The 26,783-nt window shown below is 38.5% G+C and overlaps 1 protein-coding gene across 2 annotated transcripts; it reads left to right on the top strand.

Moving 5' to 3' along the window:
- The first annotated feature begins 2,432 nt into the window (after nucleotides 1-2,432).
- PKD2 (polycystin 2, transient receptor potential cation channel) lies at nucleotides 2,433-25,080 on the top strand. 2 transcript variants are annotated; one of them, XM_072405520.1, is made up of 15 exons: nucleotides 2,433-3,072; nucleotides 3,982-4,095; nucleotides 5,972-6,105; nucleotides 9,092-9,342; nucleotides 10,006-10,230; nucleotides 10,646-10,874; nucleotides 11,431-11,601; nucleotides 12,259-12,440; nucleotides 13,580-13,700; nucleotides 15,078-15,176; nucleotides 16,035-16,156; nucleotides 17,098-17,215; nucleotides 19,672-19,832; nucleotides 20,636-20,783; nucleotides 21,237-25,080. In XM_072405520.1, exons 1-15 carry the CDS (start codon nucleotides 2,505-2,507, stop codon nucleotides 21,477-21,479), a joined length of 2,886 nt encoding a protein of 961 aa, XP_072261621.1. In that variant the 5' UTR covers nucleotides 2,433-2,504; the 3' UTR covers nucleotides 21,480-25,080. The 2 variants fall into 2 exon arrangements, with proteins under 2 accessions (XP_072261621.1, XP_072261620.1); XM_072405519.1 differs by having other exon boundaries at nucleotides 19,669-19,832.
- Nucleotides 25,081-26,783: the final 1,703 nt, after the last annotated feature.

Here is a 26,783-nt window from a genome sequence, read left to right as displayed (position 1 = left end):
ATACATTTTAAAAACTAGAAAGTAACAATGAAGTTGATGGCTTTACAGAAAAAAAGAATAAGAATATAATATAATAAACATGTATCATTTTATAATCTTCTCCAGGATCCTTCAATACACCATTTTGTGGTATTTATATTAGATAACTTAGGTTTCTAAAATGACTTTTGTCATGATAACCAGTATGCAGTATACTGAGTATTGTTGTATGGATTGTTATTACAATGTATAACTTGTGAATCTGGGACAACAGCTGTGACAATGTCTGTGGTTGAGGAGTTTCACTTCACACATGGGCTGTAATTGGTGAATTATCTGCATGTACCTTCACCCCCTCCCCTCTTCTTTTCAGCTTTCTTTGAATGCAGGAAGTTTATTTGGCCTGTTTCCTAGAAACCATCCTAACAAATAATGTCTCTGCATCCCCATAAAGCAAGCAAGAATTCAATTAAAGAAAATGATAGAAATGCACATAATCACAGATCACATGTACCATAGGCTCTGCCCTAAAAAATAAAGTAGCAAAAAAGGCTAAATGTTCATTAAATTTACTATTGTAGCCAGCTTTGATTTCCATTTTACTGATTACTGCCAACTCAGCCCCACATTGTTGATGACATAAATCACTGGCAGATGAATCTGGATCTTTCTCTTTTCAATAAAGAAAAAGGAGAAATACGGGTACTTTATTGCTTTAATTATTAGTAATGAACAATGATAGGGACTTAAGGTGCGTACACACTTCCAATTTTTATCGTTCCAATCGAACGACGAACGATCGATTGGGCAAAAAATCGTTCGTAAAAAAGTAACCAACGACGCCGACAAACGAGGAAAATTGTTGGAAACGAACGACCGGACCGGCGGATCGGATTGGGCGACGATCGTTGAACATCGTTCGTGTGTACGGTCGTTCGTTGATCGTCCATGTTCAGAGCATGCGTGATGAACGAACGTCCGTTCACTTTCCTGTCGTGCACATAGTTCCTCTATCGCTTAAACGATCGTATCTATTGTGTGTACAATATCTACGAACGATCGTGTCGTTACCTCTATGTGCAGGATCGGTGCTATACGATCGTTCATATATATCGTGCAGGAACGTTCGTCGTTCGTTTTCCGACGATAATAATTGGAAGTGTGTACGTAGCTTAATTGTTATAGGAACTATTGGAGGACCAGCTGGATGAAGTACAAAGATCAAAGATACAATCATATACATGAATAGTGATTGCCATCCCCAAACATATCTAACCTTTTGTACTCGTACTGTGCAATCTGCTGTTAGCATACGGCATCCAAACATTGCTGCTTCTGTACCTTCTGATAATACACAAGGCCTGTGTACTGCAAAATGTAATCTGAGAATTAAAAAATAAAACATCTGATCAGATGAGTACTAAAATAGACATACGAAGCAAATCAGCATTTATAGAGAACCCTATAGGAAGCATACGTATGGGTATTTATTAATGGAGATTCTACTGATAAATACCCATATGGGGTTTTCTATAAGTGCTGATTTGTACACATGTGCACATAAAATACCACCACACTATAAGGCTACGTACACACGTGCAATAATTATCATTGGAAACTAAAGAATAACGACTGATTGTCTGATAATCGTTAACAAAAAAAGTGCACAATGACGCCGAGGAACGAGGCAATGATCATTCGCTATCTATTGTGTGTACGGTCGTTCAGTGATGGTGGATTGTTCAGTGATACACTTTCTCCTTTACATGTCACTTTGTTTGAACAATCGTATCTATTGTGTGTACATTATTGGTGGATTATATTTGAACGATCGTATTGTTACAGCATGTACAGAACTGTGCACAATACGATCGTTCAAAATAATCATGCATAATCATTGATCGGTCGGTAATCGTTCGTTTTCTAACGACAATTATTGCACGTGTGTACCTAGCCTAAGACACAGGAATAGGTGGGAGGATGCAGTGGGGTAATCAATAAAATGTAAAGAGCGCTTTAAGTTGATGGTAATCACTCAGAATAATATATGACTATCCACTGCAGGTTGATCAGATGTAAATGTCAAATTGATCACAAATAAGTAAAAACAGATCATATTAATGATTGATATTTGAGCACAAGGTTGGTTAGGTGAGGTTTTTGTTTTCATTAGGTTACCTGTTGTATTGAAATGAATATTTCTATCAGATATAATAATAGATTGTATTTGTGGTCAGTTGGATAATATTTGTGGTGGAATACAAGGATTGGGTTGTGTCAGGCACTGGTGAGGGGTGCAGATATTGTACCCCAGGTCTGTAGCAGTATGGGGCACAATGGCGCCTCCTGTTGGTATGAGGGGTAGTTAGGGAGGTGCCCATGTTGCGCAGCCCCCAGGATAACGGCAGTGTGTGCGGAGGAAGGAGGGCGGGATTACAGAAGGGAAACACTAAAAAAAAAAGTTACTAAATAGGAAAAGTTGGAGCTAAGATGGCTGCTGGCTCCGGGGACAGGCCAGCCGCACTATGGTGAACCCCAGCCGTGTGAAGCCTCAGCCGCCCCGTGAAGTGGAAGGAGAGGAGAGGAAGAAGAAGAGAAAGGGGGAGCTGGAAATGAAGACGGTGCCAGCTTCCTCCCCCAGCCTGCCGCCCCGGGTGATGCTGGAAATGGACACCATACCCAGGCAGGAGGCGCCCGCTGCCCTCAGGCTGCCCCCCGGGGGCTCCACCCCGTCCCCGCTGTCCTCCTGTTCCCGCCAGGCGTGGAGCAGAGACAACCCGGGCTTTGAGGCGGAGGAGGACGGCATGGAGGAAGAGGAGGAGGACGGAGAAGAGGGCACGGTGGTGGAGATGGATGTGGAGTGGCATCCTTCTGCCGGACATGCCCGCAGGTCCTCATCCCTGGTGTCCTCCAGTAGTGGGGGCAGCACCGGCATGGTTGGCTATCACCACCATGGCAATAGTATGGCTGGGCAGGGGCAGAGGGGCAGGAGGAGGAGAGGGGACCCTGGCCATGCAGCTGGCACAGCCACCCATGGAGCTGAGCAGACTCAGGAGCTGGAAGGCTTGGGACGGATCCTGCACACTGTCAGAGGTAACCTACAGCCATCTAATATTTTAATGGGCAATACATGGGTGCTGGCACTGCCGGAGACATTCCTGGCACTTTGTGTACATTGTCATTCTAATATTTGTTTTCTGCACAACATTTATAATTATTATATTTATATAGCACCAACATAATACACAGCGCTGTACAAGGTCCATACCCATGGCACTTTGGGGTATCTTAGGTCGGTGGTGCAGGTACCACTTCCTCACACCTATGAACCATGCCAGTGATAGGGACCCTACATGTACCACCCGCTTCTGGGCACTCATGGTAAGTGATTCTAGTGACTTGGAGTACCAAGCAGCTGGCCAGGTGCCAACGTCTGGTAACCGTGGTTCCCTGGCATGTCAGAGCCCACATACCAGACATTGTTCTCACCAGCTTTGTGTATATGTGGTGCCATGCTTACTGCTTGGCATAAAAACACCTAACAGTTGTGTGTAGGTGCCCAGGAATGGTAAATGCTGCCGGTTTTCACTGCTACTCAGTATACACTAAAAGCAAAGTGATAAAGGATATAACGCTGGTCTGTGGGGGAGGATACTTATCTCTTGTATGTACAAGGCATCCTGGTGGCGGTACGGGCTCTTTATACACTAGCGGCATTATCTCAGCTACATAGGGCCACTACTTTATCTATGAAGGAGCAATATTTATACCCTCGGCTGCTCATTTCTTATTGGAACTATGAGCTCTATTCATTTTATAACAGGGAGTTGTTCTGTAGTTCAGAGGTGAGCTTAGCAGGTGTATTAACACTGCTTGAGAGCTGCAGAGGCTCTGCATTGTCAGCCTCAAATGTATATTTAACAGACCGAAAAATAATAAATAAGCAGAATTGTTATTGATTAGGTGTCATTGATTTCATTTTCCCCTTTTCTTTCTGTTTAGGTTTTTGGGGTACCAGATATACAGAAGATCGTATTACTACCAGAGAAAAGTACCTGAAGAGTGTACTGCGTGAGCTTGTCACCTATGTTGTGTTCCTTATTATCCTATGTATTTGTAAGTATCAGTATAAGAAAAATAATTCATTTCTTTATAGCATTTGCAGCTTTCTTCACCTATCTTCTTATCGGCTTTTACACTGCTTGAGATCCTTCTCTTATAAGCTACCTAAACACCTCCCCATCTGGCCACCAGTGTCTGAAATTCATGTCATGTGAAAATGTATGTACAACCCATGGAAATATTGATTTATTTTAAAGAAGACAGTTTATTGTGACGATAGGCCTGAATTAATAAAGCACTCCAGGACAGGCGAAGAAAGACTATCATGGGAGAACCTGGGTCATCCAGTAAATCTTTATTACATCTGGTCCAGGATTGAAAACATTTGCCAGTTAATAGCAAGTGATCACCCAGGTTCTCATATGAAAATCTATCTTCTCCTGTCTTTCAGGACCTTAATAAACCAGACCCATTGTGTACATACTTGTGGTCAGCATGGTTGCTCAGAGGCTAGCACTCCTGCCTTGCAGCACTAGGTTCAGATATCAGCCTGGAGTTTGTTTGTTGGATTTTTATGTTCTTCATGTGTTTGTGTGGGTTTTCACCCACACCTCAAAAACATAATGATGGGTTAATTTGACTTCCCCCTAAAATTGTTTTTAGACTATTACTATTGTAGAGACATTAGATTGTAAGCTCCTCTGCTGGCATGACTTTGATCCCTGTAAAGTGCTGTGTAAGATTTACATACTGAATGAATACTGGATTATAATAATTTGGCATATTGAAACCTTAAAGATAGCTAAAAACATCATTGGTGTCATGCTGCTGACTCTCCCAGGTGGTGTTGGCCCCAGAACTATGCTGGCTTTATCAAATAGGAAGTTAAACAGTCATAGGTTAGGGAACCTCTGGACACTTCTGAAAGAACCTTGATTGGAAATGGCTGCATTAAAAGCTTTCTGTGGAAGGACTGAGGTCATCTGAAAAAGCATTCTACTAAACTCTATGGAATCACTCACTTGCTGGCCCCAAACATGCAGAAACATGATTAATAACATCAGAGTAACAATGGCGCTGCCCTTGCTGGAGATGGAGCAATTCCATAGAAACTAGTGGGAATTCTCTTAATAATCCCGACACTGGTGACAAATCTTCAGCATGATGATTGCCTCTGTGACATGGCATTCACCCCTTTAGTCTTTTCCTTAACATTTAACCTTGGAAAATGTAAAACAAACACTGCACTATGACCATTTTTCATAAAACAGAACATAGAATTTTAGGTAGGCTTCTTAATTAAGCAGCCCATTGGACCTTTCTTTTCACTTTTGTGACTGGGATGGAAATAGATTGCAATTTAGAAAATTGTTGCAGTGGAAATGTTTTGTCATTCTCTTAACCTTCAATAAAACTAACCTAAGTATAATCATATTACAATTACTTGAGCCTTTAAATAACTTTTATTCTGCTGTATAGTTATTTAAAAGTATTCTCAAACAAAGTGCTACCTGCACAAACACCTCTCCTGCACAGCGCCCTTCCCCCTTTCTAATATCATTCTCAGTCTGTGCTCTCCTACTGAGCTGGTTAGTGTTTTACTACATATCAGTATTAATAAGTCACTCAGGCCTGGCCCTGAATCAGTGTTGAGTGAGCTAAAATATTTTTATTTTGCTTTTACCAGAAATTACTAAAAATAGGAATTTGTTGTGTTTCATATAGCTAGTCACTAGGAAATTAAAAATGGAGGGTTAGCCAAAAGTGGTATTTCAGTTTTAATAGTAATAGAGAGTGACAAATAAGTGAGAAGGAGCAGGTGATGATGATTCTCCCTCCGATTTTTCAGATTTTTCATTTGCATTACCTATGAGGTAGGCTTACATAATGAAATGTATCTATTTATTTTATATGTACTTATTTTTTGCAGTGTCATATGGGATGGTGTCTTCCAGCATGTTTTACTATACTAAGGTCATGACCCAGCTCTTCCTGGACACACCAATTTCAAAGTCTGAAAGAACAAATTTCAAAACCCTAATGACTAAGGAGGACTTTTGGAAGGTGAGCTGTACCCAATGATGGTCAAGTTAAGTTTATTGTACAAGAGTGTGCAAGTGTTAAAAACAGATATTCCAACCAAATGATGCAGACTGGGGGAGTGCTTTTGCTGACTCCATTTTTACACTCTTTGACACTTTTGTGTATACTTTTCGTTATAGCATAAACAACAGTGGGGTTTAAGCTCTTCAGAGCACATAGTTTTGGTATATTTGTACCTTTTCTAGACCAAAGCAAATTTTACTTTTCCACTATATGCCTGTTATTATGGCGATAACTTTATTACCTAACATAACAAAATTATATGTACATCTGTTGTTAGAAACCGTCCAGTCTACCTTTTGACAATATAGTTTTGTAAACTATAGGCAAAATATTCAAAATATTTTTGATTAGTTATTAATAATTTCAGTAAAATGTAGTCTTAAATATATTAAAAAGTATACATCTGGTACAAAACATGGCACATTTATTTGCCAATGGAAGCAAAAAGGGTTTTGTTGTGCATATTTTCCTCCTGCCTAAAAATAATGGAAAACTGAAGTTACAAGCAAAACAAATACAATAAAACAAATAAAAATATTATATATAAAAGTAAATAGTTATGAAAAAAATGATTCAAAAACCAAAATAAATGCTAAAGGGGAGGAAAGAGTTATTTAGGGCTGATTTTGGGTTAACTAAGGGAATAAATAGAAATACATTTAAAAAAAATTTTTTTATTTTTTTTTTTTTACTTGTAAGGTCTCTGGAAGTGAAACAACTTTAAATTTAGAGCTTCACTGAATAATCACTACAGTTGGCTGTAGCAGTGACAATGAGAATGTGCACGAGGTGCATGCATGCCTATGTGCATTCTCATACACTGTGCCTGTGCCACCCTACAAAACGTCACTTATGTGACACTTTAGGCAAGGTGGTTATGTGTGGTGAAAGCATAAAATAGTAAATGCTGCTTTAAACTGCTGAATCCCACCTATTATTTTTATTTACCAAGATAAGAACTATGATCACTCTTTGAGATGTGCACAGAACGATTAATAGGTATGTTCTAGCACAGAGGTTGACAACCGGTGGTCCGCGGCTCTGGCTGGTGCAGGGTCAGGAACGGGTCCCTGCTGGGGGGACGCAACAGCCAGAGCGGTGGACTACGTCTCCTGTACGGTTTTTTGGCTCCGAGCGGTGGACGGGTGGTGTCTCTGGCCCACCCACTCTCACATCACAGGCTCAGATCTGCGATGGGAGAGTGGGCAGCTTCTGGAATCATGATATCACTAAAGGGGAAGTTTCTTCCGCTTCGAGTGACAACTGGCTCCCTGCGCATGCGTGGTCCGGAGCCGGCAAATTCAGTGGTCCTCTTGTCCGAAAAGATTGGCGACCACTGTTCTAGCACTTTGATCTAAATTCCAGCGGAACTAAACCCACTATGTCCACTTTTCCCCATTCTGTCACAGGACACCCATCTTCTTTTTTATCATGAATATGATCCTTGGTCATCTTGATTACCCGGGATGACATACCAGGTGTACGTGGAAGTTCATTCCTTATTGGCATGTGCAAGGGAAGCCGGAATTGCTAGGTATCCTGGCAACCAAAGCTCAGTTGCACATGATAGTTTTGCTCTGGGAAATCTTGATTGGCTAGGCAGGGATGATGGGTTTGGATTCCTCTGTGTGTGCTGCTAGTGAGTAAACTCCCACACAGTCATGCAAAAGTTCAATAATTCCTAGAACACACAGAGAAAGCCAGAAATGCTGGCTGTCCTAGCAACCAAAGCTGACGCTGCACATGCGCAGCTAAGCTTTGTCGCCAGAAACCTGAAATGGTCAGGCCGGTAGGTGAGAATATTGCAGAATAATGTCCTGCCTGGTCATGTATTCCTGAAAGTAGAAATTTAGTTGTGCTTTAACAGTTTTTTTCCATGGAAACTGCACACTAGGCTGGTGTATTTCAGTCCTCACCCTGCCTTTTTCTTTCACCTTTGCACTGTCTGTGGCTTGAGCCTTGCTGCTGAAAATGTTCATCACCTCATTTATGGTGGACTACATGTTATATAAGACACACGTGTACACACGAGAGCTATGGGGGGATTTAGTCTGGTTACACAAGCAGGATGTGAAGTAATGTGCAACTGCAGCTCCTCCCACAGTCTCTGAGGAGATGAAAGATTAAAGAGCTGGAGTGATGTTATTATCATGTACATGCATGACCTATTCTACTTTAAAGAGGAACTAAACTGAAAATGTGCAAAAAAACAAAAAAATACATTTACCTTCAGTCCCGCAGGGCAGTTTGATCCATCCGGGGGTGTCCTGCATCAGGTCCCGACATCTGTCCCGGAGTGGGCTCTCCGGATGCTGCCAACTTCTCTTCTTCCGGGTTCTTCATCCTACGTCACCCGACCCTGGCGCGAAATCGGGTGACTGTGCATGCATGAGATCGGCAAATTTTTCTGTTTACGTGAAAAGGCTCCTTCTGCACATGCCCAAGATGCTTGGGCATGCACAGAAGGAGGACCCAAGGGCCTCCCAGGATGCCTGACGTAGGTTTGCGCTTCCATTTTCATTCTCGATTGCCTAGGCGGTTGAGAATTAGGGGGTGGTGCTGCACACTTTAAATTTTTTAATTTACATAAAAAGGTTGTCTTGATGTTCGTTTTGTGAAATTTCTGAGTTTAGGTAAAATACATCGGTTTAAAGTATAATATAAGAAGCTGTTGGTTACTATCCTTGTAATGCAGAGTTTGCATGAGGATGAATCCTATACTTAGGTCCCTCTAGTGGTTATTCTACAAATCACTTTGTATTGCTGTTACAAAGTTCTGTAAATGTACAATATATGCTGAAATAATACTAAAAATGTATGCTCCTTACATTATATTTGCCCCTAACATGAGCTTTGGCTTTCCCTTACTATATTAATTGTACCATTTAGGTTATTTTTTAGATGTTCTTGAACATTTTGATTTACAAAAGTCCTCTAATTACAGTTTGCAGAAGGCCCTATGTTGGATGGTCTCTACTGGGACATGTGGTTCAAGAATAGCACAATGACTGGAAACCAAAGCCTCGTCTATTACGAAAACATGCTACTTGGTCTGCCTCGTCTCCGCCAGCTTAAAGTGAAGAATGGGTCCTGTACTGTGCCAGAAGATTTAAAAGATGATATCAAAGAATGCTATGATATGTATTCTGTGAGGAGTGAGGATACTGCTCCCTTTGGGCTGCGAAATGGAACTGCGTATGTACCTCTGTGTAACAGTTTATATTGTTTTTGCTTTCTATTTTCAGATTGTGATTCTTTTTAATAAATACAGATATTTATAAAGTATCTGTAATATTAGGTAGTGTGATGCAATGTTTTAGAGAAGGCCTTTAGTGTGCGAACACGTTAAGCTGTCTGAGGTTTGCAGAACCTTTGGCACCTAGAATGTTTCTTCTTAGGATTCTTATTGACATAGAGTGAATTTCACCAAAAACAAAGCAGTTGGAATGAGAAATGATTTAATATCTTGGCACTTGCTGTGTCCTCTGCAAACAGTTTATTGTATCTGATAAGAGCAACCAGTCCAAAACCTGGTAAAGAAGAAACTTTTTCTTACTGGTCCACCTGTTTATTCCTACATTTCCTCTAAAATAGAGCAAAGATTTTGTCTGAAGAATCTCCATGTTCAATAGACTTACAGAGTGTTGGATGTCTACGATCGCTGATACTCCCCGAGGTTACTCCCACCATGCCTGTTTCATTCCTACATGTAGAATGGTATTGTCTCTATGATTTCTGTGTATAACATATAAAGAATCGCGTTAATATCCTATATTACAAGAATATTGTTTTAGCAGTTTTACAGATTATATTGCAGTTGCTTTCTCCTATTCTGATTCCTTTTTTATGGTTTTCTAGATGGACCTACACCAAAGAAAAGGACTTAAATGGGAGCAGCCAGTGGGGTCTCGTTTCCACTTATAGTGGAGCTGGCTATTACTTGGACCTGTCCAAGGACAAAGAAGAGGCTGCTTCTCAGATTGCTACGTTAAAGAAAAACATGTGGCTGGACAGAGGCACCCGAGCAGTGTTTATTGATTTCTCTGTCTACAATGCAAATATTAACCTATTCTGCATTGTGAGGTATGTAAATGTTAAGTGGGGATTGCCTGTTAGAATAAAATTTGTAAGCATGTGATTTATTAAGACATTGAGTGTATGCATAATACCAGGAGTACAGGGAAGTTGGGTACCTACAGAAACAGAAAATAATTTTTCTGGATTTAAATCACAAAATCACAGCCTTAAAGCTATTGATATTACAAAAGTAATACATTACAAATTAACTGGCAGCATATAATGTTATCTAATTTAATACTGTTTGGAGCATTTTATTGTTTTTTTTTTTTTTTTTTTTTATACAATACTAATAAATCATTGATGGTATTCATTGGGTAAGCAGGTCACATGTATTTGTTTGTGACCCCCTTTCTTGCTGTTTATAATCTAATCATTGTGTTTAGAGGAATATAAAGCAAATAATGTTTTTGTCATGCAGGTTATTGGTGGAATTCCCAGCTACTGGTGGCCTGATCACATCTTGGCATTTTCAGACCGCAAAGCTCATCCACTACACGTCATCCTTTGACTATTTCCTGGCTGCATGTAAAATAGCTTTCTGTCTCTTTATACTTTACTACATTGTAGAGGAGTTCCTGGAGATCCGCATACACCGCCTGCACTACTTCCGGAGTCTTTGGAACTGTCTTGATATTGTAATCATTGTGGTGGGTATAACAAGGCTAGCAAACTTACAACTATCGTGTACATATAGATGCAGTGACGTGGTCTGACATTTTGTAACATTTGTTCTATAACTTAAAGTGGAACTAAAGTTGCTTTAGTAAAACTTTCTCAAGACAGATGACACTGTGACAGAAATAGGTTACCCAGAGATGTAGATTTTATGACTGGAGAGATTTATTTCAGTGAGACATCTGGTCCTGGCCAATTAAGTGGTCAAAGACTTTGTACCTAGAAGAAGACCAGGAAAAGAAACGTATGCAACAGAGAGGAACGCTCGCATCTTGGTGTTGGGGGGAGGGGGTCACTTTGTTGGGTAACTTTGCCATAGTATGTAAATATACAGTTCATACTTGCACAGCATGGCAGATAGGTATTGGTGGTCCAAATGTATTTAGTTCTGTATTAAAGTAAACTTAATCCTAGGAGCACATATTTTTAAATATGTTTAGAAAGTCAACATTTTTAATGCAGTGTACTTAATTTTTTGCATGACTGTGAAACCATGGCCTATATTTTTCATTTTTGTCTTGCCTACAGCTCTCAGTGGTGGCAGTGGCAATTGACTTGTACAGAATGATATCTTTGGAAGATCCGCTTAATAAACTGCTGAAAAACACAAATTCATTTCGCAACTTTGAATCTCTGGCTTACTGGCAAAGTCAGTTCAACAGTGTTGTTGCTGTGATTGTGTTCTTTGCTTGGGTTAAGGTAAATAAAAAGTTTCTGTATTGTATTAGCTTCCTGTTTATACCCTGCTTAGGGTTTAGAATGGGTAAGAGGGGCAGCTTTGTGAACCAATCGGGCTCTTTTGCATTGCTGAAAACTGTCATTCGAATCCTAGTAGCGGGCCAAAAGAAAAGGTGAGCAGTGAGAATAAGTGTATTCCTATTTACCAGTTGAAAAAAGTTGAATCACCTTACCTTACTGTGTACTGTAGCAGGGGTGCTTGTATAATTGCCTGAATATGATTAGTATTTAAGCTAAAACAATTCAAGTCTTTATAGTCTAACTATGTTTTGGCTAGGGTTAAACATGGGAGAATTTTTTGAGCAATATCAATCAACTCAGGGCAATCTGTAAAAGAAGGTAAAGCTTTGTGTAATACATTTTGCCATGTTGCTGATGTCCAGCCACTGCAAGTATCTGACAGATTCTGGTGTGTGGATCTCTTGCTTACATACTGGGCACTGTGATTCCTTCCAATTGAAATCGCATTCACCTGCAAGTAGGTGTAAAAAAGCCTAAGTTGTAGTTGAGTTACCACTGCAAATATACACTTGTCTCAGATGCTACATGAATATCTAGCAATGTCTACTAATAGAATGTAAGAGCTTGCCTATAACAGATTCTCTTATATCCTGACAGCTTTTCAAGTTTGTGAACTTCAACAGAACCATGACACAATTGTCTACAACCATGTCTCGTTGTGCCAAGGATATCCTGGGCTTCTCCATTATGTTTTTTATCATTTTTTTAGCTTATGCCCAATTTGCCTACCTTGTGTTTGGCACTCAAGTTGATGACTTCAGTACTTTCCAGGATTGTATGTGAGTAATTAGCTGTTTGTAGTGATAGCCATACACAGTCATACTTAGCAGCAAACTGAGGTTTTACTTTAGTCATTTGTGAACTGTATACACCTTACACATTACAATCTGTTTGTAAATTTAAATAGATCCCCAAAAGCTAAATATTAAAAAGAGGTTTCTGATTGGCTTGTTCAAGTTGCCTACACATAATATAATTTTAGAAAAATAGATATTGTTGTTTGTACGTTCATCTTTAAAATTACCAGTTCATTAGTCCCTTGAAGCTTGTTTGAAGCAAAAATGTTCTGGTACAGCTATGAGCAAGATTGGTACAGATGTCACCGTAGAACTGGGTAATGGGTAAAGGTAGTGACATTTTGCATGAAACTGATGTTGTATCTGTCTTATTTTCTTTGAGATCTGATTACGGTTTCAGCCTTGGCAGTCAGTATTTCAAGACCTTTGCCAGAGACAAACACAAAATATTGACAAATTAACAGATAAATTAGTGAACATAATAATGTGTGTTCAGTGTTGTGTATGTATTCAGGTTTTTAGAAAATAACATAGAGAGAAAATTCCAAACATATTTATGGTTTGTAGTAGAGTAAAAATTGTGAATACTGGTAAACAAAATGTGCAGCCAAATGGTCTCATGTACAAGCAGTATTACTTGAAGTAAATAGAAGGGACTAGCTTTGGTTTGTGCTGTGCACACGATACAATATTGTGGTCTTTTATTGGCCTGCGCATGGGATCACATTCACAACACAAATAGGATAGTAATAGAATTTTTTTAAAACTCCTAAAAAAGTCAAATCACGTTGTTGCATCATATTCTTAAATTGCTAAAAAAATTCCAGCGTGATAAAACTGTGATAATACATACAGTTTTAAAACATATAGGTGCAATTTACAAAGAATTTCCATAGATAGTTTCCATAGATTTCCATAGAAGCTTTTGGGAATGTGTTGCTCACATTTGTTTGAAAAGGTCACATGGGAGAAGGTCATCTAAACGTCCCTGGAGCCTCTGTAGTTCGGTTCTTATGCACATGTGCTTTGACACTTTGTGCCAATTAAGCTGACTTCACACCCATGTGTTTATTATTGGTATGGACTTGAAGTGGAACTAACAAAGTAATTTTGTTTTTCAGTTTTACCCAGTTTCGTCTTATTCTGGGAGATTTCGACTTTTCTGAGGTTGAGGAAGCAGATCGAATATTGGGACCCATCTATTTTTCATCTTTTGTATTTTTCATGTTCTTCATTCTTTTGGTATGTCTTCCTTGTTTGATGTTTCACCCAGGATCTCCCCTTCACAGTCCTGGAGAACTCAATCCAGGCCCATAAAGAATAAATGGTTTACAGACATTATTAGTTAATATTCCAGTTATGATAGCTGCTTTATAGTAGGAAACCTTATCATTAAATGGGCTAGCCTAGATTGTAAGCTTTTCATTGCAGGGTCCTCTCCTCCTCCTGTGTCATTGCCTGTATCTGTCGGTCATTTGCAACCCCTATTTAATGTTGGTGCTATATAAATACTGTTTATTATTAATATTAACCACCTAGCCGGTATGCCCGACCTTCGTACAGGCAAAAAAAAATGGCTAGGATGGTTAACCCCGTAATTTTGTCACATCCTTAATACAAAGTACATAACTGGTAAATTCAAACGCTCATTTTGTATTGGATTGAATACAAACTCCGGTATCCAATCCAATACAAAAAAATTAAAAAAAATAAAAGTAAATACATTTTTTATATTCATATTATCTACTAGAACCCCTGTTCGCATATTTTTGTAAGTTACAGGTCTACAATTTAAAAAAAAAAAATTCATGAAAAACAGTGGATCACTTTTGGTACAGAAATCTAGACCTCAGTGTAACGCTCAGGTGGTTAATAGTGGATTGTTTTCGATTCTACTGCACTTACCCATTTTAGTCAGCAGGTGGCAATATCCAGATATGCATCCAATAAAAACTAGAAACACTTATCAATAAATAATAAATATCAAGCTTCAAAAAAACATTATTTTGCTGAATGAAATTGTTTGCAGAAACATAGTTGTACAGAATTGTATGTTATATTAACCTATAATTGTAAAATATAGTAAACTATAGACAACCCGAATCCACATAGTAGTAGAGAATAACTGTTCCACCTACACTTCTCACTTCCTTTTTCCTGGCTGATGGAGGTCCAGCATCATCTAGTTTAATACTTCCCACCCTGATATATGTCCCTTTCATTTATTGTATTTCAGTAACACATGTAGTCATTACTTGGATTGATCTGCCTATGACAGGATGTTGTGATGTTTCTGGAAAACTATGCACAGTGCTGACCACCAACTAACATATACTTGCACTACAGAAAGTAGTACAAAACAATGTGACAATGTTCCAGGGTCTAAAATAAGGCATGCAATGAAAAGATTTTATTTAGAATTAATATTAGCATCTTGATGGGGGAAGAAAATATTAACCAGTGAGACTTGATTTTCAGGGGTTGACATTATGTGATGGGTAACATTTTTGGGTTTTGTTCAGGGTTTAGTTTAAAGGTTCAGTCTATGTTGCAGGCTAGATTTAGTTTAATTTGTTACAGTCATTTTATTTATTATGTTAAATTCATTTTTTTTAACAGAACATGTTTTTAGCCATCATAAGCGACACATATTCAGAAGTGAAAACGGATATGTCTCAGCAAAAAAATGAAATGGAGTTGGCTGATCTTATAAAAAAGGTAAGTTATCCAAATATTAGATATTTGTACTTTGCATAATATATACAGTTATCACACATATGTGATGTGCCCACATAAAATAATATATTGTCATGTCTCTATTCCAGCTTTACTTTTCTGTAACGTTAGGTTGTGATCCTAATACAAGAAAAAAGAATCAGAATCATGAAAAGAGACCAGTATTTTTTGTCACAATATGTGTCAATTTTGTAATTTTATGACTGTTCAATAATGGAGTACAATGATTTTAATACAGTGTACACCTATGCTACCCCAAGCTAACACAAGTCATATCTAACTTTGAATCTAGGTTTAGATTTAGTTTTGGGGTAATATTCCTATATAAAGATAGTGGGACATATATCATAAATATATAGAAAAGTCATCTGCACCTAATACCTCTTCTTGCCCTCATTTTTAGTTTGTAGTCTCTGTGAGGAAGCCTGATTTGTGATTTAGCATTTGTTTGGCATCACTCCACTCCCTGCTGATCTGGGCCACAACCAAGTTTTTACTTCCATAATTTTTTCTAGACTAGTCTCCAAGAAGGGCATTACATGTTACGTAGGCATACATAGGTAGAGTGCAGTAGAGTCACTGGGTTTTCTACTTGTACATCCAGTGTCCAAGAATAATAAAATGTGAAGCTGCATTTTCGCTGCATATTTTTTATATATATTTTTCAATTTGTTATTATGTTTTTTCACTTACATAAATGTGATCTCTTGCTTTCAGCGTCTGTCATTTAGTAGAATTGTTTCTTTAGTAATTCCATCTCTCAAGTGTTTTCTGTTTGGTTGTGTGGTATTTAAAGAGTAAAATGCAGCATAATTACAATAAAGATTTTCATTTTCCTAGGGTTGTAGCAAAGCAATGGTGAAATTGAAACTAAAGAAAACTACAGTGGATGACATTTCAGAGAGTCTGCGGCAAGGAGGAGGGAAACTGAACTTTGACGAGCTAAGACAAGACCTAAAAGGGTAAAACCATGTTTCTCAGAGGGGGTAGAGTACCTATACTAGAGTGATGTTATTAGACTAGAATAGATATTATTTGGGTCACATTTTCAAGGTTATACAGTATATGTCCAACAGGAAACCCTAAATGTAAGCCAAGCCAAGCCAGGATACTGGTAGAGAAAAAGCCCTACCCTCAATTCCCGTTCTTGAAAACCATTTTACCGTATTGTGAGAGAAAACCTGCAACATGGACAATACCAGCCTGAGAGCAGTTCAAGCATTATCCTACTTTGTTAAAATATATTATTTATCCTTTGTTACCATTGTCCTTGTTGCCTATATCATTGTTGAATGTTGGGAGTAAGAGGAGTTATTTTTTAATGGCGCCACAGATAGCAGTTAAAACTTGACAGAGTAGCTAAGATAAAATTGTTTGGCTTGACATTCACTATAATGGGCACATATACAGGTAGTCCCCGAGTTAAGGACTTACAACATACGGACAACTTCTAAATACGAATGGTGCTTTCCTGCTCACTCTTGTGCAGGACGGAGGCTTGATGGGGGGAGGGGTACAGTTTGCATGACTTGCAGAAGAAATCTTTTTCTAAACACAGCTGAGGTTGTGGGTAATCCTAAATCTCTAACTGAGCTCTTCTGCAACATCTTGCAACTCTTTTTAATGACCGAGACAAACTCTGCATCTGTCCTAATTGCATTTATTAAAATATTGTACCTGTTCTGACTTACATACAAATTGAACTAACCAACTAAAAGAACCAACCGACAGTCCTTATCTCATATGTAACCCGGGGACTACCTGTAAATTGGAACCTTTATTCTAATGTGTTAACATTAACATGCAGTGATAAGATTACTTGCAGTAAACCTATTTTACAACTTTCAAAATATGCAAACTATTTATTTAAACTTATCTTTTGTGGTTTTTTTTTTTTTTTCAGGAAAGGCCACACAGATGCAGAAATTGAGGCAATTTTTGCTAAGTATGACCAAGATGGAGACCAGGAACTAACTGAACATGAACATCAGCAGATGAGGGATGATTTGGAGAAAGAGAGGGTTAGTAACACAAAACACAGCTTCAAACCCATGTGTTGTGGTAACTACAATGCATGCATTAAATCTTATTATATTATATATTATTATGTTATAGGCTACATGGCAACACACTGCCGTGTGTTGCATTTGAATATTGCATCTGTGCAAGTGCATTTATGGCCTGTTGTGGTGCATTGCCCTGTGATTAAAATAAATGAGGTTACTTAACACACTGAACCTCACAGATATAAATAGGGCCTTAAAGGATAGCAGAACTTTTGACCTAATAATTTCCTCACTCTCTAACTTCACTATCAACAACGTGTACCCAAACACAGATTGTGAAAATAGAGAAATAGTAGATATGGATATGTGCAATGGATTATAATGGTAAGAACATCTCTAAATAGGCCTGCAGTGAGATGGGCAGTCAGGCATATACACACTATGGCAAGTAATTGCCCAATACTGTACAGCTTGCAGGATACAAATAAAGTGAAAAGTGAAAGTGAAACACAACACAGTGCGGAATAGGCCTTATTTGAAACTAAATAGTTGCCTGTTCTGAGATCTGTACTTGGGTATATATTTTGATTAATTTGCCAATGAATAGCCAGTTAGACCTTCATTAGTCAAAATACACCTACCCATTAACCCGTGTTTCTAACTTCATTCTACCACGTAAATTCATTGCCTGATAAAAAATTCATGTCTGTATACTTTCTGAAATCTTTTGTTGTGTTCTGTTAAAAAGGTTCACTTTTTGCTTATTGCCCTGGGTATTTACAGATAATTTGCATGTGGGTAATGTAGCAACATCTAGAAAATGTTCTTTCTTTGCCTCTCTAAGCATAATTGGCATGATTTACAGTAATTCTGTCATTTCAGAGCAGCAAACAAAGTGGCAAAAATTCCCTTCTAAGTACACTGGATAATAAAAAGTGGATTACCATTAAAATATATCTAAAGTCAAAGAACAAAGCTTTTTTTACCCAAAAAAGAAACAGAGACGTGTTAAAATGCTTTTAATGCATGAGTTATCTAAGAGATTCTCCCACTATTTTTTTTTTTTGCATGGTTTCCAGATGACATAATTCAATATTCCTTTGAAATTGCTGCTTGTGAAGCCTTATAAAAACACCTGCATTGACCTAGTACATATAATGGTCACCAAGGTCAATCACTGCCAGGGGTTTAGACTGTTATCTTATCTGATTAAAGAATTATCTTTTACATCTGTAAGCTACATTTGACCCACTGGTCATTATCATTTTATTACCCTAGGTGTCCCGGGTTGACACTATGTTCTTTTTTTTCTTTGTACAATTCAAGGCACTGATTAAACCAGTTGCTGTAATTACACTCATAAAGCAAGCTAATGAATAATTGAAATAACACAACTAAACATCTTATCACAAGGTGGATGCAGGCTCTATACTGTGCCTGTTCATTTGTTAAATACATACCTTAAGAATGTGTGTGTGTGTCTGCTACAGGCATTACATGTTTATGGGCTACATAGTCATTTAGCTGCATTCTTTCCCCACTGTTTTGATGTTGCCAAGGAGTTACGTTTTACTTCAGCCAGCCCTTTTGCTTGATCAACCTCCCATGCATGTCCTATACTGCCAAAGCACTATATAATTCTATGCTGCGGAAGGTGTATAAATCTTTCTGCTGGTAACAATGCAACATTGGTACCTTCTTTATGTCTGTATTGTAAAGTTGGTTTGTGTAGTGAAAGTACAGAAGGAGAGATCCAACACTGACCATATATCTTCCCCCATTGTGGTTATTGTCACAACCTGGATTCTGATTTCCTCATGGGAGTACTTTGTATTTTCTTAGATTTTGCATGAATCATGATGTGATTCTGACAGCACAGCATGTGACGTGCTGCAACATCTCTCTGCAGTAACTACCACGCTGGAGAAAACATAGTGTATGTTACCTACCCAACACTGTGTCTACAGATTAGGATGGAATGTTTGACTTTTGTTTTGACATTCTTTTCTAAATAGTGAAAAGGACATGAGACCTGCTAGCTTGCAAGGAACAAGTAATTTACTAATAAACACCTCTATTCAGGTATTCATTCTGACCTGTAGATCGAAATGTAAACATAGGAACAAACAATTTTGTTAATATCTCTTTAAGATTTAGCATGCAGTTTGATTTGTAAACTGCTGTATTGTATTAGTTTAAATGTTAACGGTTTTAGACAAAGATGTTCATAATTATTCTTGAATAGTTTATCATGGCTCCTTACATTAATACAATGGAGAAATGAGTGTACCCTCTCAGGAACAGGAAGTGTAGCATATTCAGGATTGCTTGATAAAAAATAAAAGAAATGTAGCTTCAATAAATTACAGTTTTAGGATTACACACACTTTAATGTCATTTTAAATCCATGAGTTTGTTTCTTCTACCTATGATCAGCAATCAGTAGCTGCATCTTTGTTTTCCACAAGGAGGACCTGGAGCTGGATCGGGGCTCTCTGCCTCGTCCAATGAGCAGTCGCAGCTTTCCACGCAGCCTGGATGATTCAGAAGAGGATGACGATGAAGACAGTGGGCACAGCTCTCGCCGTAGAGGCAGCAGCTCTAGCGGAGTTTCTTATGAGGAGTTCCAAGTGTAAGTTCTTCATTTGCATAGTAAAGGTGTCTGTCCATAAGAACTGGTTACAGCTGTCAGGGATCCCAAACTCAGATGCCACCAATTAGGTATTTGTTTGCATCAACACAAAGAAACGTCAGAATGTGTTTTTACAAGGTTAATTGCTGAATAGTCTGAATAGTTAAATTGTGATCGGAACAACCCCTTTTCAGCAGTTCTGATCAGTCTGCAAGTAACGGTGAAAACCTCACAGTTTACCTTTATGAATGAAAGTAAACGCATGCTTTGTTCCTAAAAGAAATGAATTTGGCCTTTATTTAATTATTTAAGGGACATTGATCATTGACTAGGATAGGGATTTTAGATTGTAAGGTTCTGTTATGGACCGTGAATGGCATGACTACGACTTCTGTTAAGCACTGTTTAATATGCTGACACTATATAAATACATAACTTTATTATTACATTTAGTTATTTGAAGCCTATTCTGAAATTGAATTGAATGTTTGTGCCCCTCATAGTAAAAGATTATAAACTATACAGTCATGTCATAGTTTTTTTTTTTAAGTTTTTTTTTTTAGAGTTTACAAAACAAAATACTTTTCTGTGTTGTTCCAAAGTACATGAACAACAGAATATCGAACTAGATGTTTGGGATGCCAAGATTGTGTAGATAATCCAGAAACTGCCTTTTTATCAGTTCCGGGATAATTACCAAATTGTACATACAGCTTTTGCTTGGTATTCCAAAATGTATTTATATGCGCAAACCTAGTATGTTAAAACCATTGCACTGAAAAACCTTTTTATTTCTTCAACAGTCTTGTGAGAAGAGTGGATCGGATGGAGCATTCTATTGGGAGTATTGTGTCCAAAATAGATGCTGTGATTGTGAAGTTGGAAGCTATGGAGAGAGCCAAAGTGAAACGCAGAGAGGTCCTGGCAAGACTTCTTGATGGAGTCACTGAGGTATATACATTTAATTTAGGGACTTGCATTTTAAAGAGTGCTAACGCAACTTAATACAACATGTCTATGTCTTCTGTAGCAAACAATAGACTGTCAACTATCATTTCTGCAGTGCAGATTTGAAAATTTAATAATTTTTGTTTTGTTCTATGTGCTGCAAGATTTATTACTAGTAGGCCATCATTTAATGCTTAACTCAACATCTAGGTAAATCTAGTTTCCAGGCCAGTTCATGATAGCTCTTGATTTTCCATTTTGCAATTTTTCTTTATCCCAGTTGTTATACTGAATTGTTATACTGTTTAAAAGGTAACAACATCTGATAGTATTGTTTTAGACTTCGGTGTAATGATAATTATTTGCTGTCCATGAGTGTTTAGATATATACTGGATAAAGTCTCAAATATTATTATAAGCAAACATTAAATCCCGTTCAAACCGTTTCCTCTGTAGGATGAACGGCTTGGCCGGGACAACGAGATGCACAGAGAACAAATGGAGCGTCTAGTGAGAGAGGAGTTGGAACGGTGGGAATCTGATGACACAACCTCCCAAATGAGTCACTGTCTGGGGACTCCTAGTGGACCAAATTGTCCGCCTCGCTCCAGGACATCTCGGCCTCCATCTTCCCAATCTACAGAGGGGCTGGATGGGGGAGCAATGGCTACCAGTACAACCTCAAATTGCCAGGTGTAGTTCCTAACAGTGTAATAAAGAGATTTGTCTCTTTTACAGGAAAATGCACTAGAGTCTTGGATAGGAGGCTCTCTAGTAGGATTAGACAAGATTCAACACAAACTCTAGATTTTCTTTGCCTAAATTGAATGTTTGTGGTCTTCTCGGGCAATAATCTAGCATCTATGCAGTGAAAGAGAGTCACATGTTGCCTAAGCCAATACTTTGTTAAGGAAGCACACAATGAAGATCAGGTTATACATTCCCCAAATTTATATCTGCTTACCTTAATTTTAAATATCTATTGGTTTTTGCTTTTATACTAGATATTTGTGTGCCTGCACTTTATCTAAATACTATTTTTGTGAATTTATCATTAAGTATTCAGCAAGGTCTGAGCTACTGTATGCGTAAATGAGAGAAATGGGGGCTGCCATTACTGACCTTCTTCTATCAGTGGTAACTGGCAGCTTGTTATTTAGACCTAGTCTTAAAATTTCTCAGCCAGTAACTCACTGCTGAGGAAGATGGTCAGTATGACAGCCAGACAGCTATCATTTTTTGAGGACAAGGTCTGCATTGGTGGGTTTCCCCCATTACAGGTTTTATTTGAAGAAAAACCTAACTAACCACCACATACTACTATTTAAACCACACAGTTCCAGTTTTTTTAGGTTTTTATTCTTCCTTATGCTTGAGCCATGAGAACCTCACAAACAGTAACTGCTGGAATACTTAGCTGGTTATGCTGTATTGTCAGTTTAGCTGTAGATAGTGCTAATCCTTCTTGATTGTTGAGTTACTAAAGGATTTTTAGATTGTTCACTTAGCAAATTCAAATCTAAAGGTGCGTACACACTTCCAATTTTTATCGTTCCAAACGAACGACGAACGGTCGATTGGGCAAAAAATCGTTAGTAAAAAAGTAACCAACGACGCCGACGAACGAGGAAAATTGTTGGAAACGAACGACCGGACCGGCGGATCGGATTGGACGACGATCGTTGAACATCGTTCGTGTGTACGGTCGTTCGTTGATCGTCCATGTTCAGAGCATGCGTGATGAACGAACGTCCGTTCACTTTCCTGTCGTGCACATAGTTCCTCTATCGCTTAAACGATCGTATCTATTGTGCGTACAATATCTACGAACGATCGTGTCGTTACCTCTATGTGCAGGATCGGTGCTATACGATCGTTCATATATATCGTGCAGGAACGTTCGTCGTTCGTTTTCCGACGATAATAATTGGAAGTGTGTACGTAGCTTAACTCTGGAGGGGATAATTCACTCAAGTAAATGAGGTGAAGTTATGTTGGCTTTAGCTATCCAATGGTAGTGGTAGCTAAAAACCTGTTTTTGTTTTTTTTTTTTTTTTGGTTTTGTTTTTTACATTCCCTTGCACTTGATTCGGTGTTCTTTGCAAAGTGAATTATCACCACATGCAGTAAGAAAAGCAAAATATTCACTGCATCCTTAACCCGTAAACAGCTTAAACTTCTCTGGTAATTCAAGCCTAATGAATGGGACGGAATGTTAAACATGGTGTAAAATATTAAACCAGAGCTTTCCGCACAGGCCTCAATGAGGCAAAGCCCCAATGATCCCAGAGCCTAAGCTTGTAATACTACAGATAACAGGAACTTGGTGCTCTCACTCAGATAAGTCAGCCACAGACAGTAATACGACACTCCCAGAAAAGGAAAGAGATATGGTATGCAAGGAGACAGGGGTCCTGCTATGGAATTGACATTTCTGGAGTAGTTATATTGAATCCAAGTTCAGATTCATATTGTTACTGAACAAAAATCATTATAGGAAATTAAAACATTTCAAGTAAGCATTAAAAATACCTTTGCTTTTATCTGCAATATGACAGGGTCTCTTTTAGTATTTTATTTGAAGGGAGAGATCCAGGTTTTTATTACCTTGTTGTGTGACCTTGGTGGGGAGATTTCTCATCACATGGTGTCTTAGTGACAATTTGTTAACAGGAGATATCTCCTATGGAAGAATAAATAGCCTTACTGTACTAAAATGTTGTTCAGGACAGGTAGTATAGGGAAACAACCCCAATGGACACAGATATCAACAGATGTCTAACCCTTCCCCGTCATAATAAAAAGAAATACATTTTATCTGAAGACCCACTTTAAAGCCAAATAAGAACGCAGCAAATTCTTAAAGCATTCAGGTTGATCAGTGTAAGCTTTGAGTATTACTTTTGAAACAAAACTTTTCAAATCCAATAACTCCATTGTGTAGTTGTGTACCTAATCCACACAAAGAGGACCGCTCATACCTTTCAGTTTCATGTTGACAGATTGAGGTTCTTTCAATTGCTCACTGCCTATTGGCTGTGTATACTCCTCATGTGGACATGTGAGGGGCCCATTTATTAAGGAGCAAATGCACTGCATTCCAGAAAAATGTATTGTTTTTCTATAAATGTGGCATTAGGAAAGAAAGTGAGAAAAAATGATCTTTTTTCTGATGTATAGTTAAGATCAACCTTTCTTTCTCAACCTTTTTTTTTTAACATAGGGAACCCTTAAAATTACTTTCTTTCAACTTCTTTTAACTGTAGTATGGCTTCTATCATTATTCCTCCATTGAGCATCACATGGTAACACACAACTGGTCCTCCCAATTGCTCGACTCAGAGATGAGGGCAAATAGCTGTAGTGTAGTGTGCCAGCACATTTGGCCCATGAAACAGGTATTCTGTCTATCACGCTTATATACACTGTTAGCAATCCGGTAGATAAGTGAATGCTATTAGAATTTGCCTTGTACAATTTTGTGTGTAGTTGGACTTCAAGGGAGCAAAAGACATGTTGTACAGGTGTTTAATGCACTACCAGGAACACTAGATTATAATACAAGGATTTCTTGTTCACACTAAGATCTGATCATGTGTTGCTTATGTAGCAGGGACCTCATAGTCACTGCTCCTAAAAAACATCTGTAGTGTGTTCCCCCACATAGAACCTCTCGTATGATCATCCAGTAATACTAGTCATGTACAGACACTCTTTAGATATCACTGGATAAGTACATTCCTGCAGAATAAAAGCCATCTCCATTGCTGGATGTTGTACAATTAACAACCACCAACCATAAATAACACCAAGATCACAAAATCGATCAAAACAACTTGTAAATAATGTAGCACGTTGTTACGGTTTTAATATAGTAACAAACTTCATCTTGAAGTGCAGAAAGTTTCATGGATATCCGTGTAAGATTTATGATTGTGTTCACACACAAGGGCTATGAAGTACTAATTCATGTCATAGTTTTTTAGAGGAAATTGTAATCTTTTGTGTATCACACAATACGCTTAGTTTTATATATTGTTGTTTTGTATTCATATAATCTACTATTCACACTATGCATTTTGTTGATCTGACAAAACACAAATTGGCATTATTCTTACAGGGGATTTTGCTAAGGAGTGTTGCAAATAGTAATGTGTTTTGGTGACCAAAGTGAATGTGTCTGTTATTTTGTCCAACACAGCAGAGAGCCAAATTGCATAGAATGAAATTGTAGACCTGAGGTACAGTCATGTTACACCAAGCACTTTAAAATAATAAAGAATTTGTATCTTTTTGGAAATTGTTGTCTTGCTTGTTTTATCAACGAGGGTCACTGTTGGCAGCTATAGTACTAAGGGCCCAATTTGTAGTCTGGAGCATGGCAAGTCACATACTAGGCTCAGGCTATATGTTGGCCCTTCAATACCACCTTATATTCTCAGGGCCATTGATTTATTGACAACATGGACTATGAACTCCATCATGACAGCTAAACCTAAAGCACTGGTGGGTGATTGTGTCCATACATGATACACTAGGGGGAGGCATAATTAAAATATTGTGCTGTGTTTAGTTACTCCACCTTCACTAAGGCCATATTTATACTGTCAGGTAAGTGGCTTGCTGGCGAGCTAAATCAGTTTTTAGGGATATACAGTAGCATCAGAAAGTATTCAGACCCCCTTTACTTTTTTTCAGTTTTGTTTGTTGCACCCTGTTGCTACATTAATTTTTTTTTCTCATTAATCCATGCTTAGTAACCCATAATGACAACGTAAAAACAGAATTCCAGACAATTTTGTAAATTTATTAAAAGGAGAAGTCGCCTATCATAAAAACCATGGGATCCATCATTGGTCTCTTTTTATGAAATTGTTAGTAGACATATTAACATACCGGTAGTAGAAAAGGCTACCAGACCCAGTGCTTTAAATCAGCGGTGGCCAACCTTTTTGGTCCCGCAGGCCACTAAAATTACCGGCTCCTGACCGCGCAACGTGCGGGGAGCCGGTTGTCAATCAAAGGGGCGGAAGGGAGGATAGTTGTGTCATAACCCAGCCCACTCTGTCATTGCAGAACTGAGCCTGTGATGGGAGAGTGGGCGGGTTGTGTTGTGAAACAGCTCCCCCACTTCCCTGAGCCAGGGATTTGTACAAAGGACGTGGTCCGTGGCTCTGGCTGGTGTGTCCCCCCGGCAGGGTCTTTGTCCTGACCCCACTCAGGAGTGCACCAGCCAGAGCCGCAGACCACCAGTTGGCGACTGCTGCTTTAAATAATCACCAAAACAACTGTTATTTTGGCCACTGAAAGTCCTATTTTATGTTTTACTTTCAGTGAAACTGACAGTTGCCTGTCTCTGGCTTCAGTACTTTGGGAGTCACAAATCCAAACACCATGCAGCACAATGTTTTTTTTTGGCTCAAATCACTGCATAAATCATCAGCATTGAAGCCAGCTAACTTGTATGGCAATATATCAAAAAAGAGGGTCAGCAATGGCAGCTTTTATATGTAACTGTAGTCAGTTTTGTTATCCATCCACCTACATCCACTCTAGCAGTAGACTTAGGCAGGAACAATGGGTCCAAACACTCCTACATTTCCTACTTGCAAATTGGTCAAATGCATTTGTTTTAAGTGTTTTATTTAAATATTAACCTGAAGTTCAGTTCAGAATTGGGGCTGGCTGAGAACCTGTATGGTAAAGTACAAGTTAGATTTTCTTCAACAGCTGCAAAATACTTATGCTGCTAGAAGTTCTAGCACAACCTTCTAAACACAATCTGCAAATGCTCCGTAAAACTAAATGAGTGACTGTTAATTTTGAATACCCAATCACATGCAGGGGATAGCAAATTATAATTCCATACAGCTGGATATTCAGATTGAGCACAGCTTCACTTTAAATAGTGATCTCTTCGCGTCCCCATGGCGCACTTTACAGCTCTCATATGTACTGCGGTCCCTGCCACAACCCAGGAACTTTAGTCCATCCCTGTTCCCT

The sequence above is a fragment of the Pyxicephalus adspersus genome, chromosome 3 (assembly GCF_032062135.1).
Source record: "Pyxicephalus adspersus chromosome 3, UCB_Pads_2.0, whole genome shotgun sequence".
In the NCBI taxonomy this organism is placed as follows: Eukaryota; Metazoa; Chordata; class Amphibia; order Anura; family Pyxicephalidae; genus Pyxicephalus; species Pyxicephalus adspersus.
The sequence above is the reverse complement of the archived record's forward strand: the minus strand, read 5'-3'. Positions and strand labels throughout refer to the sequence as shown.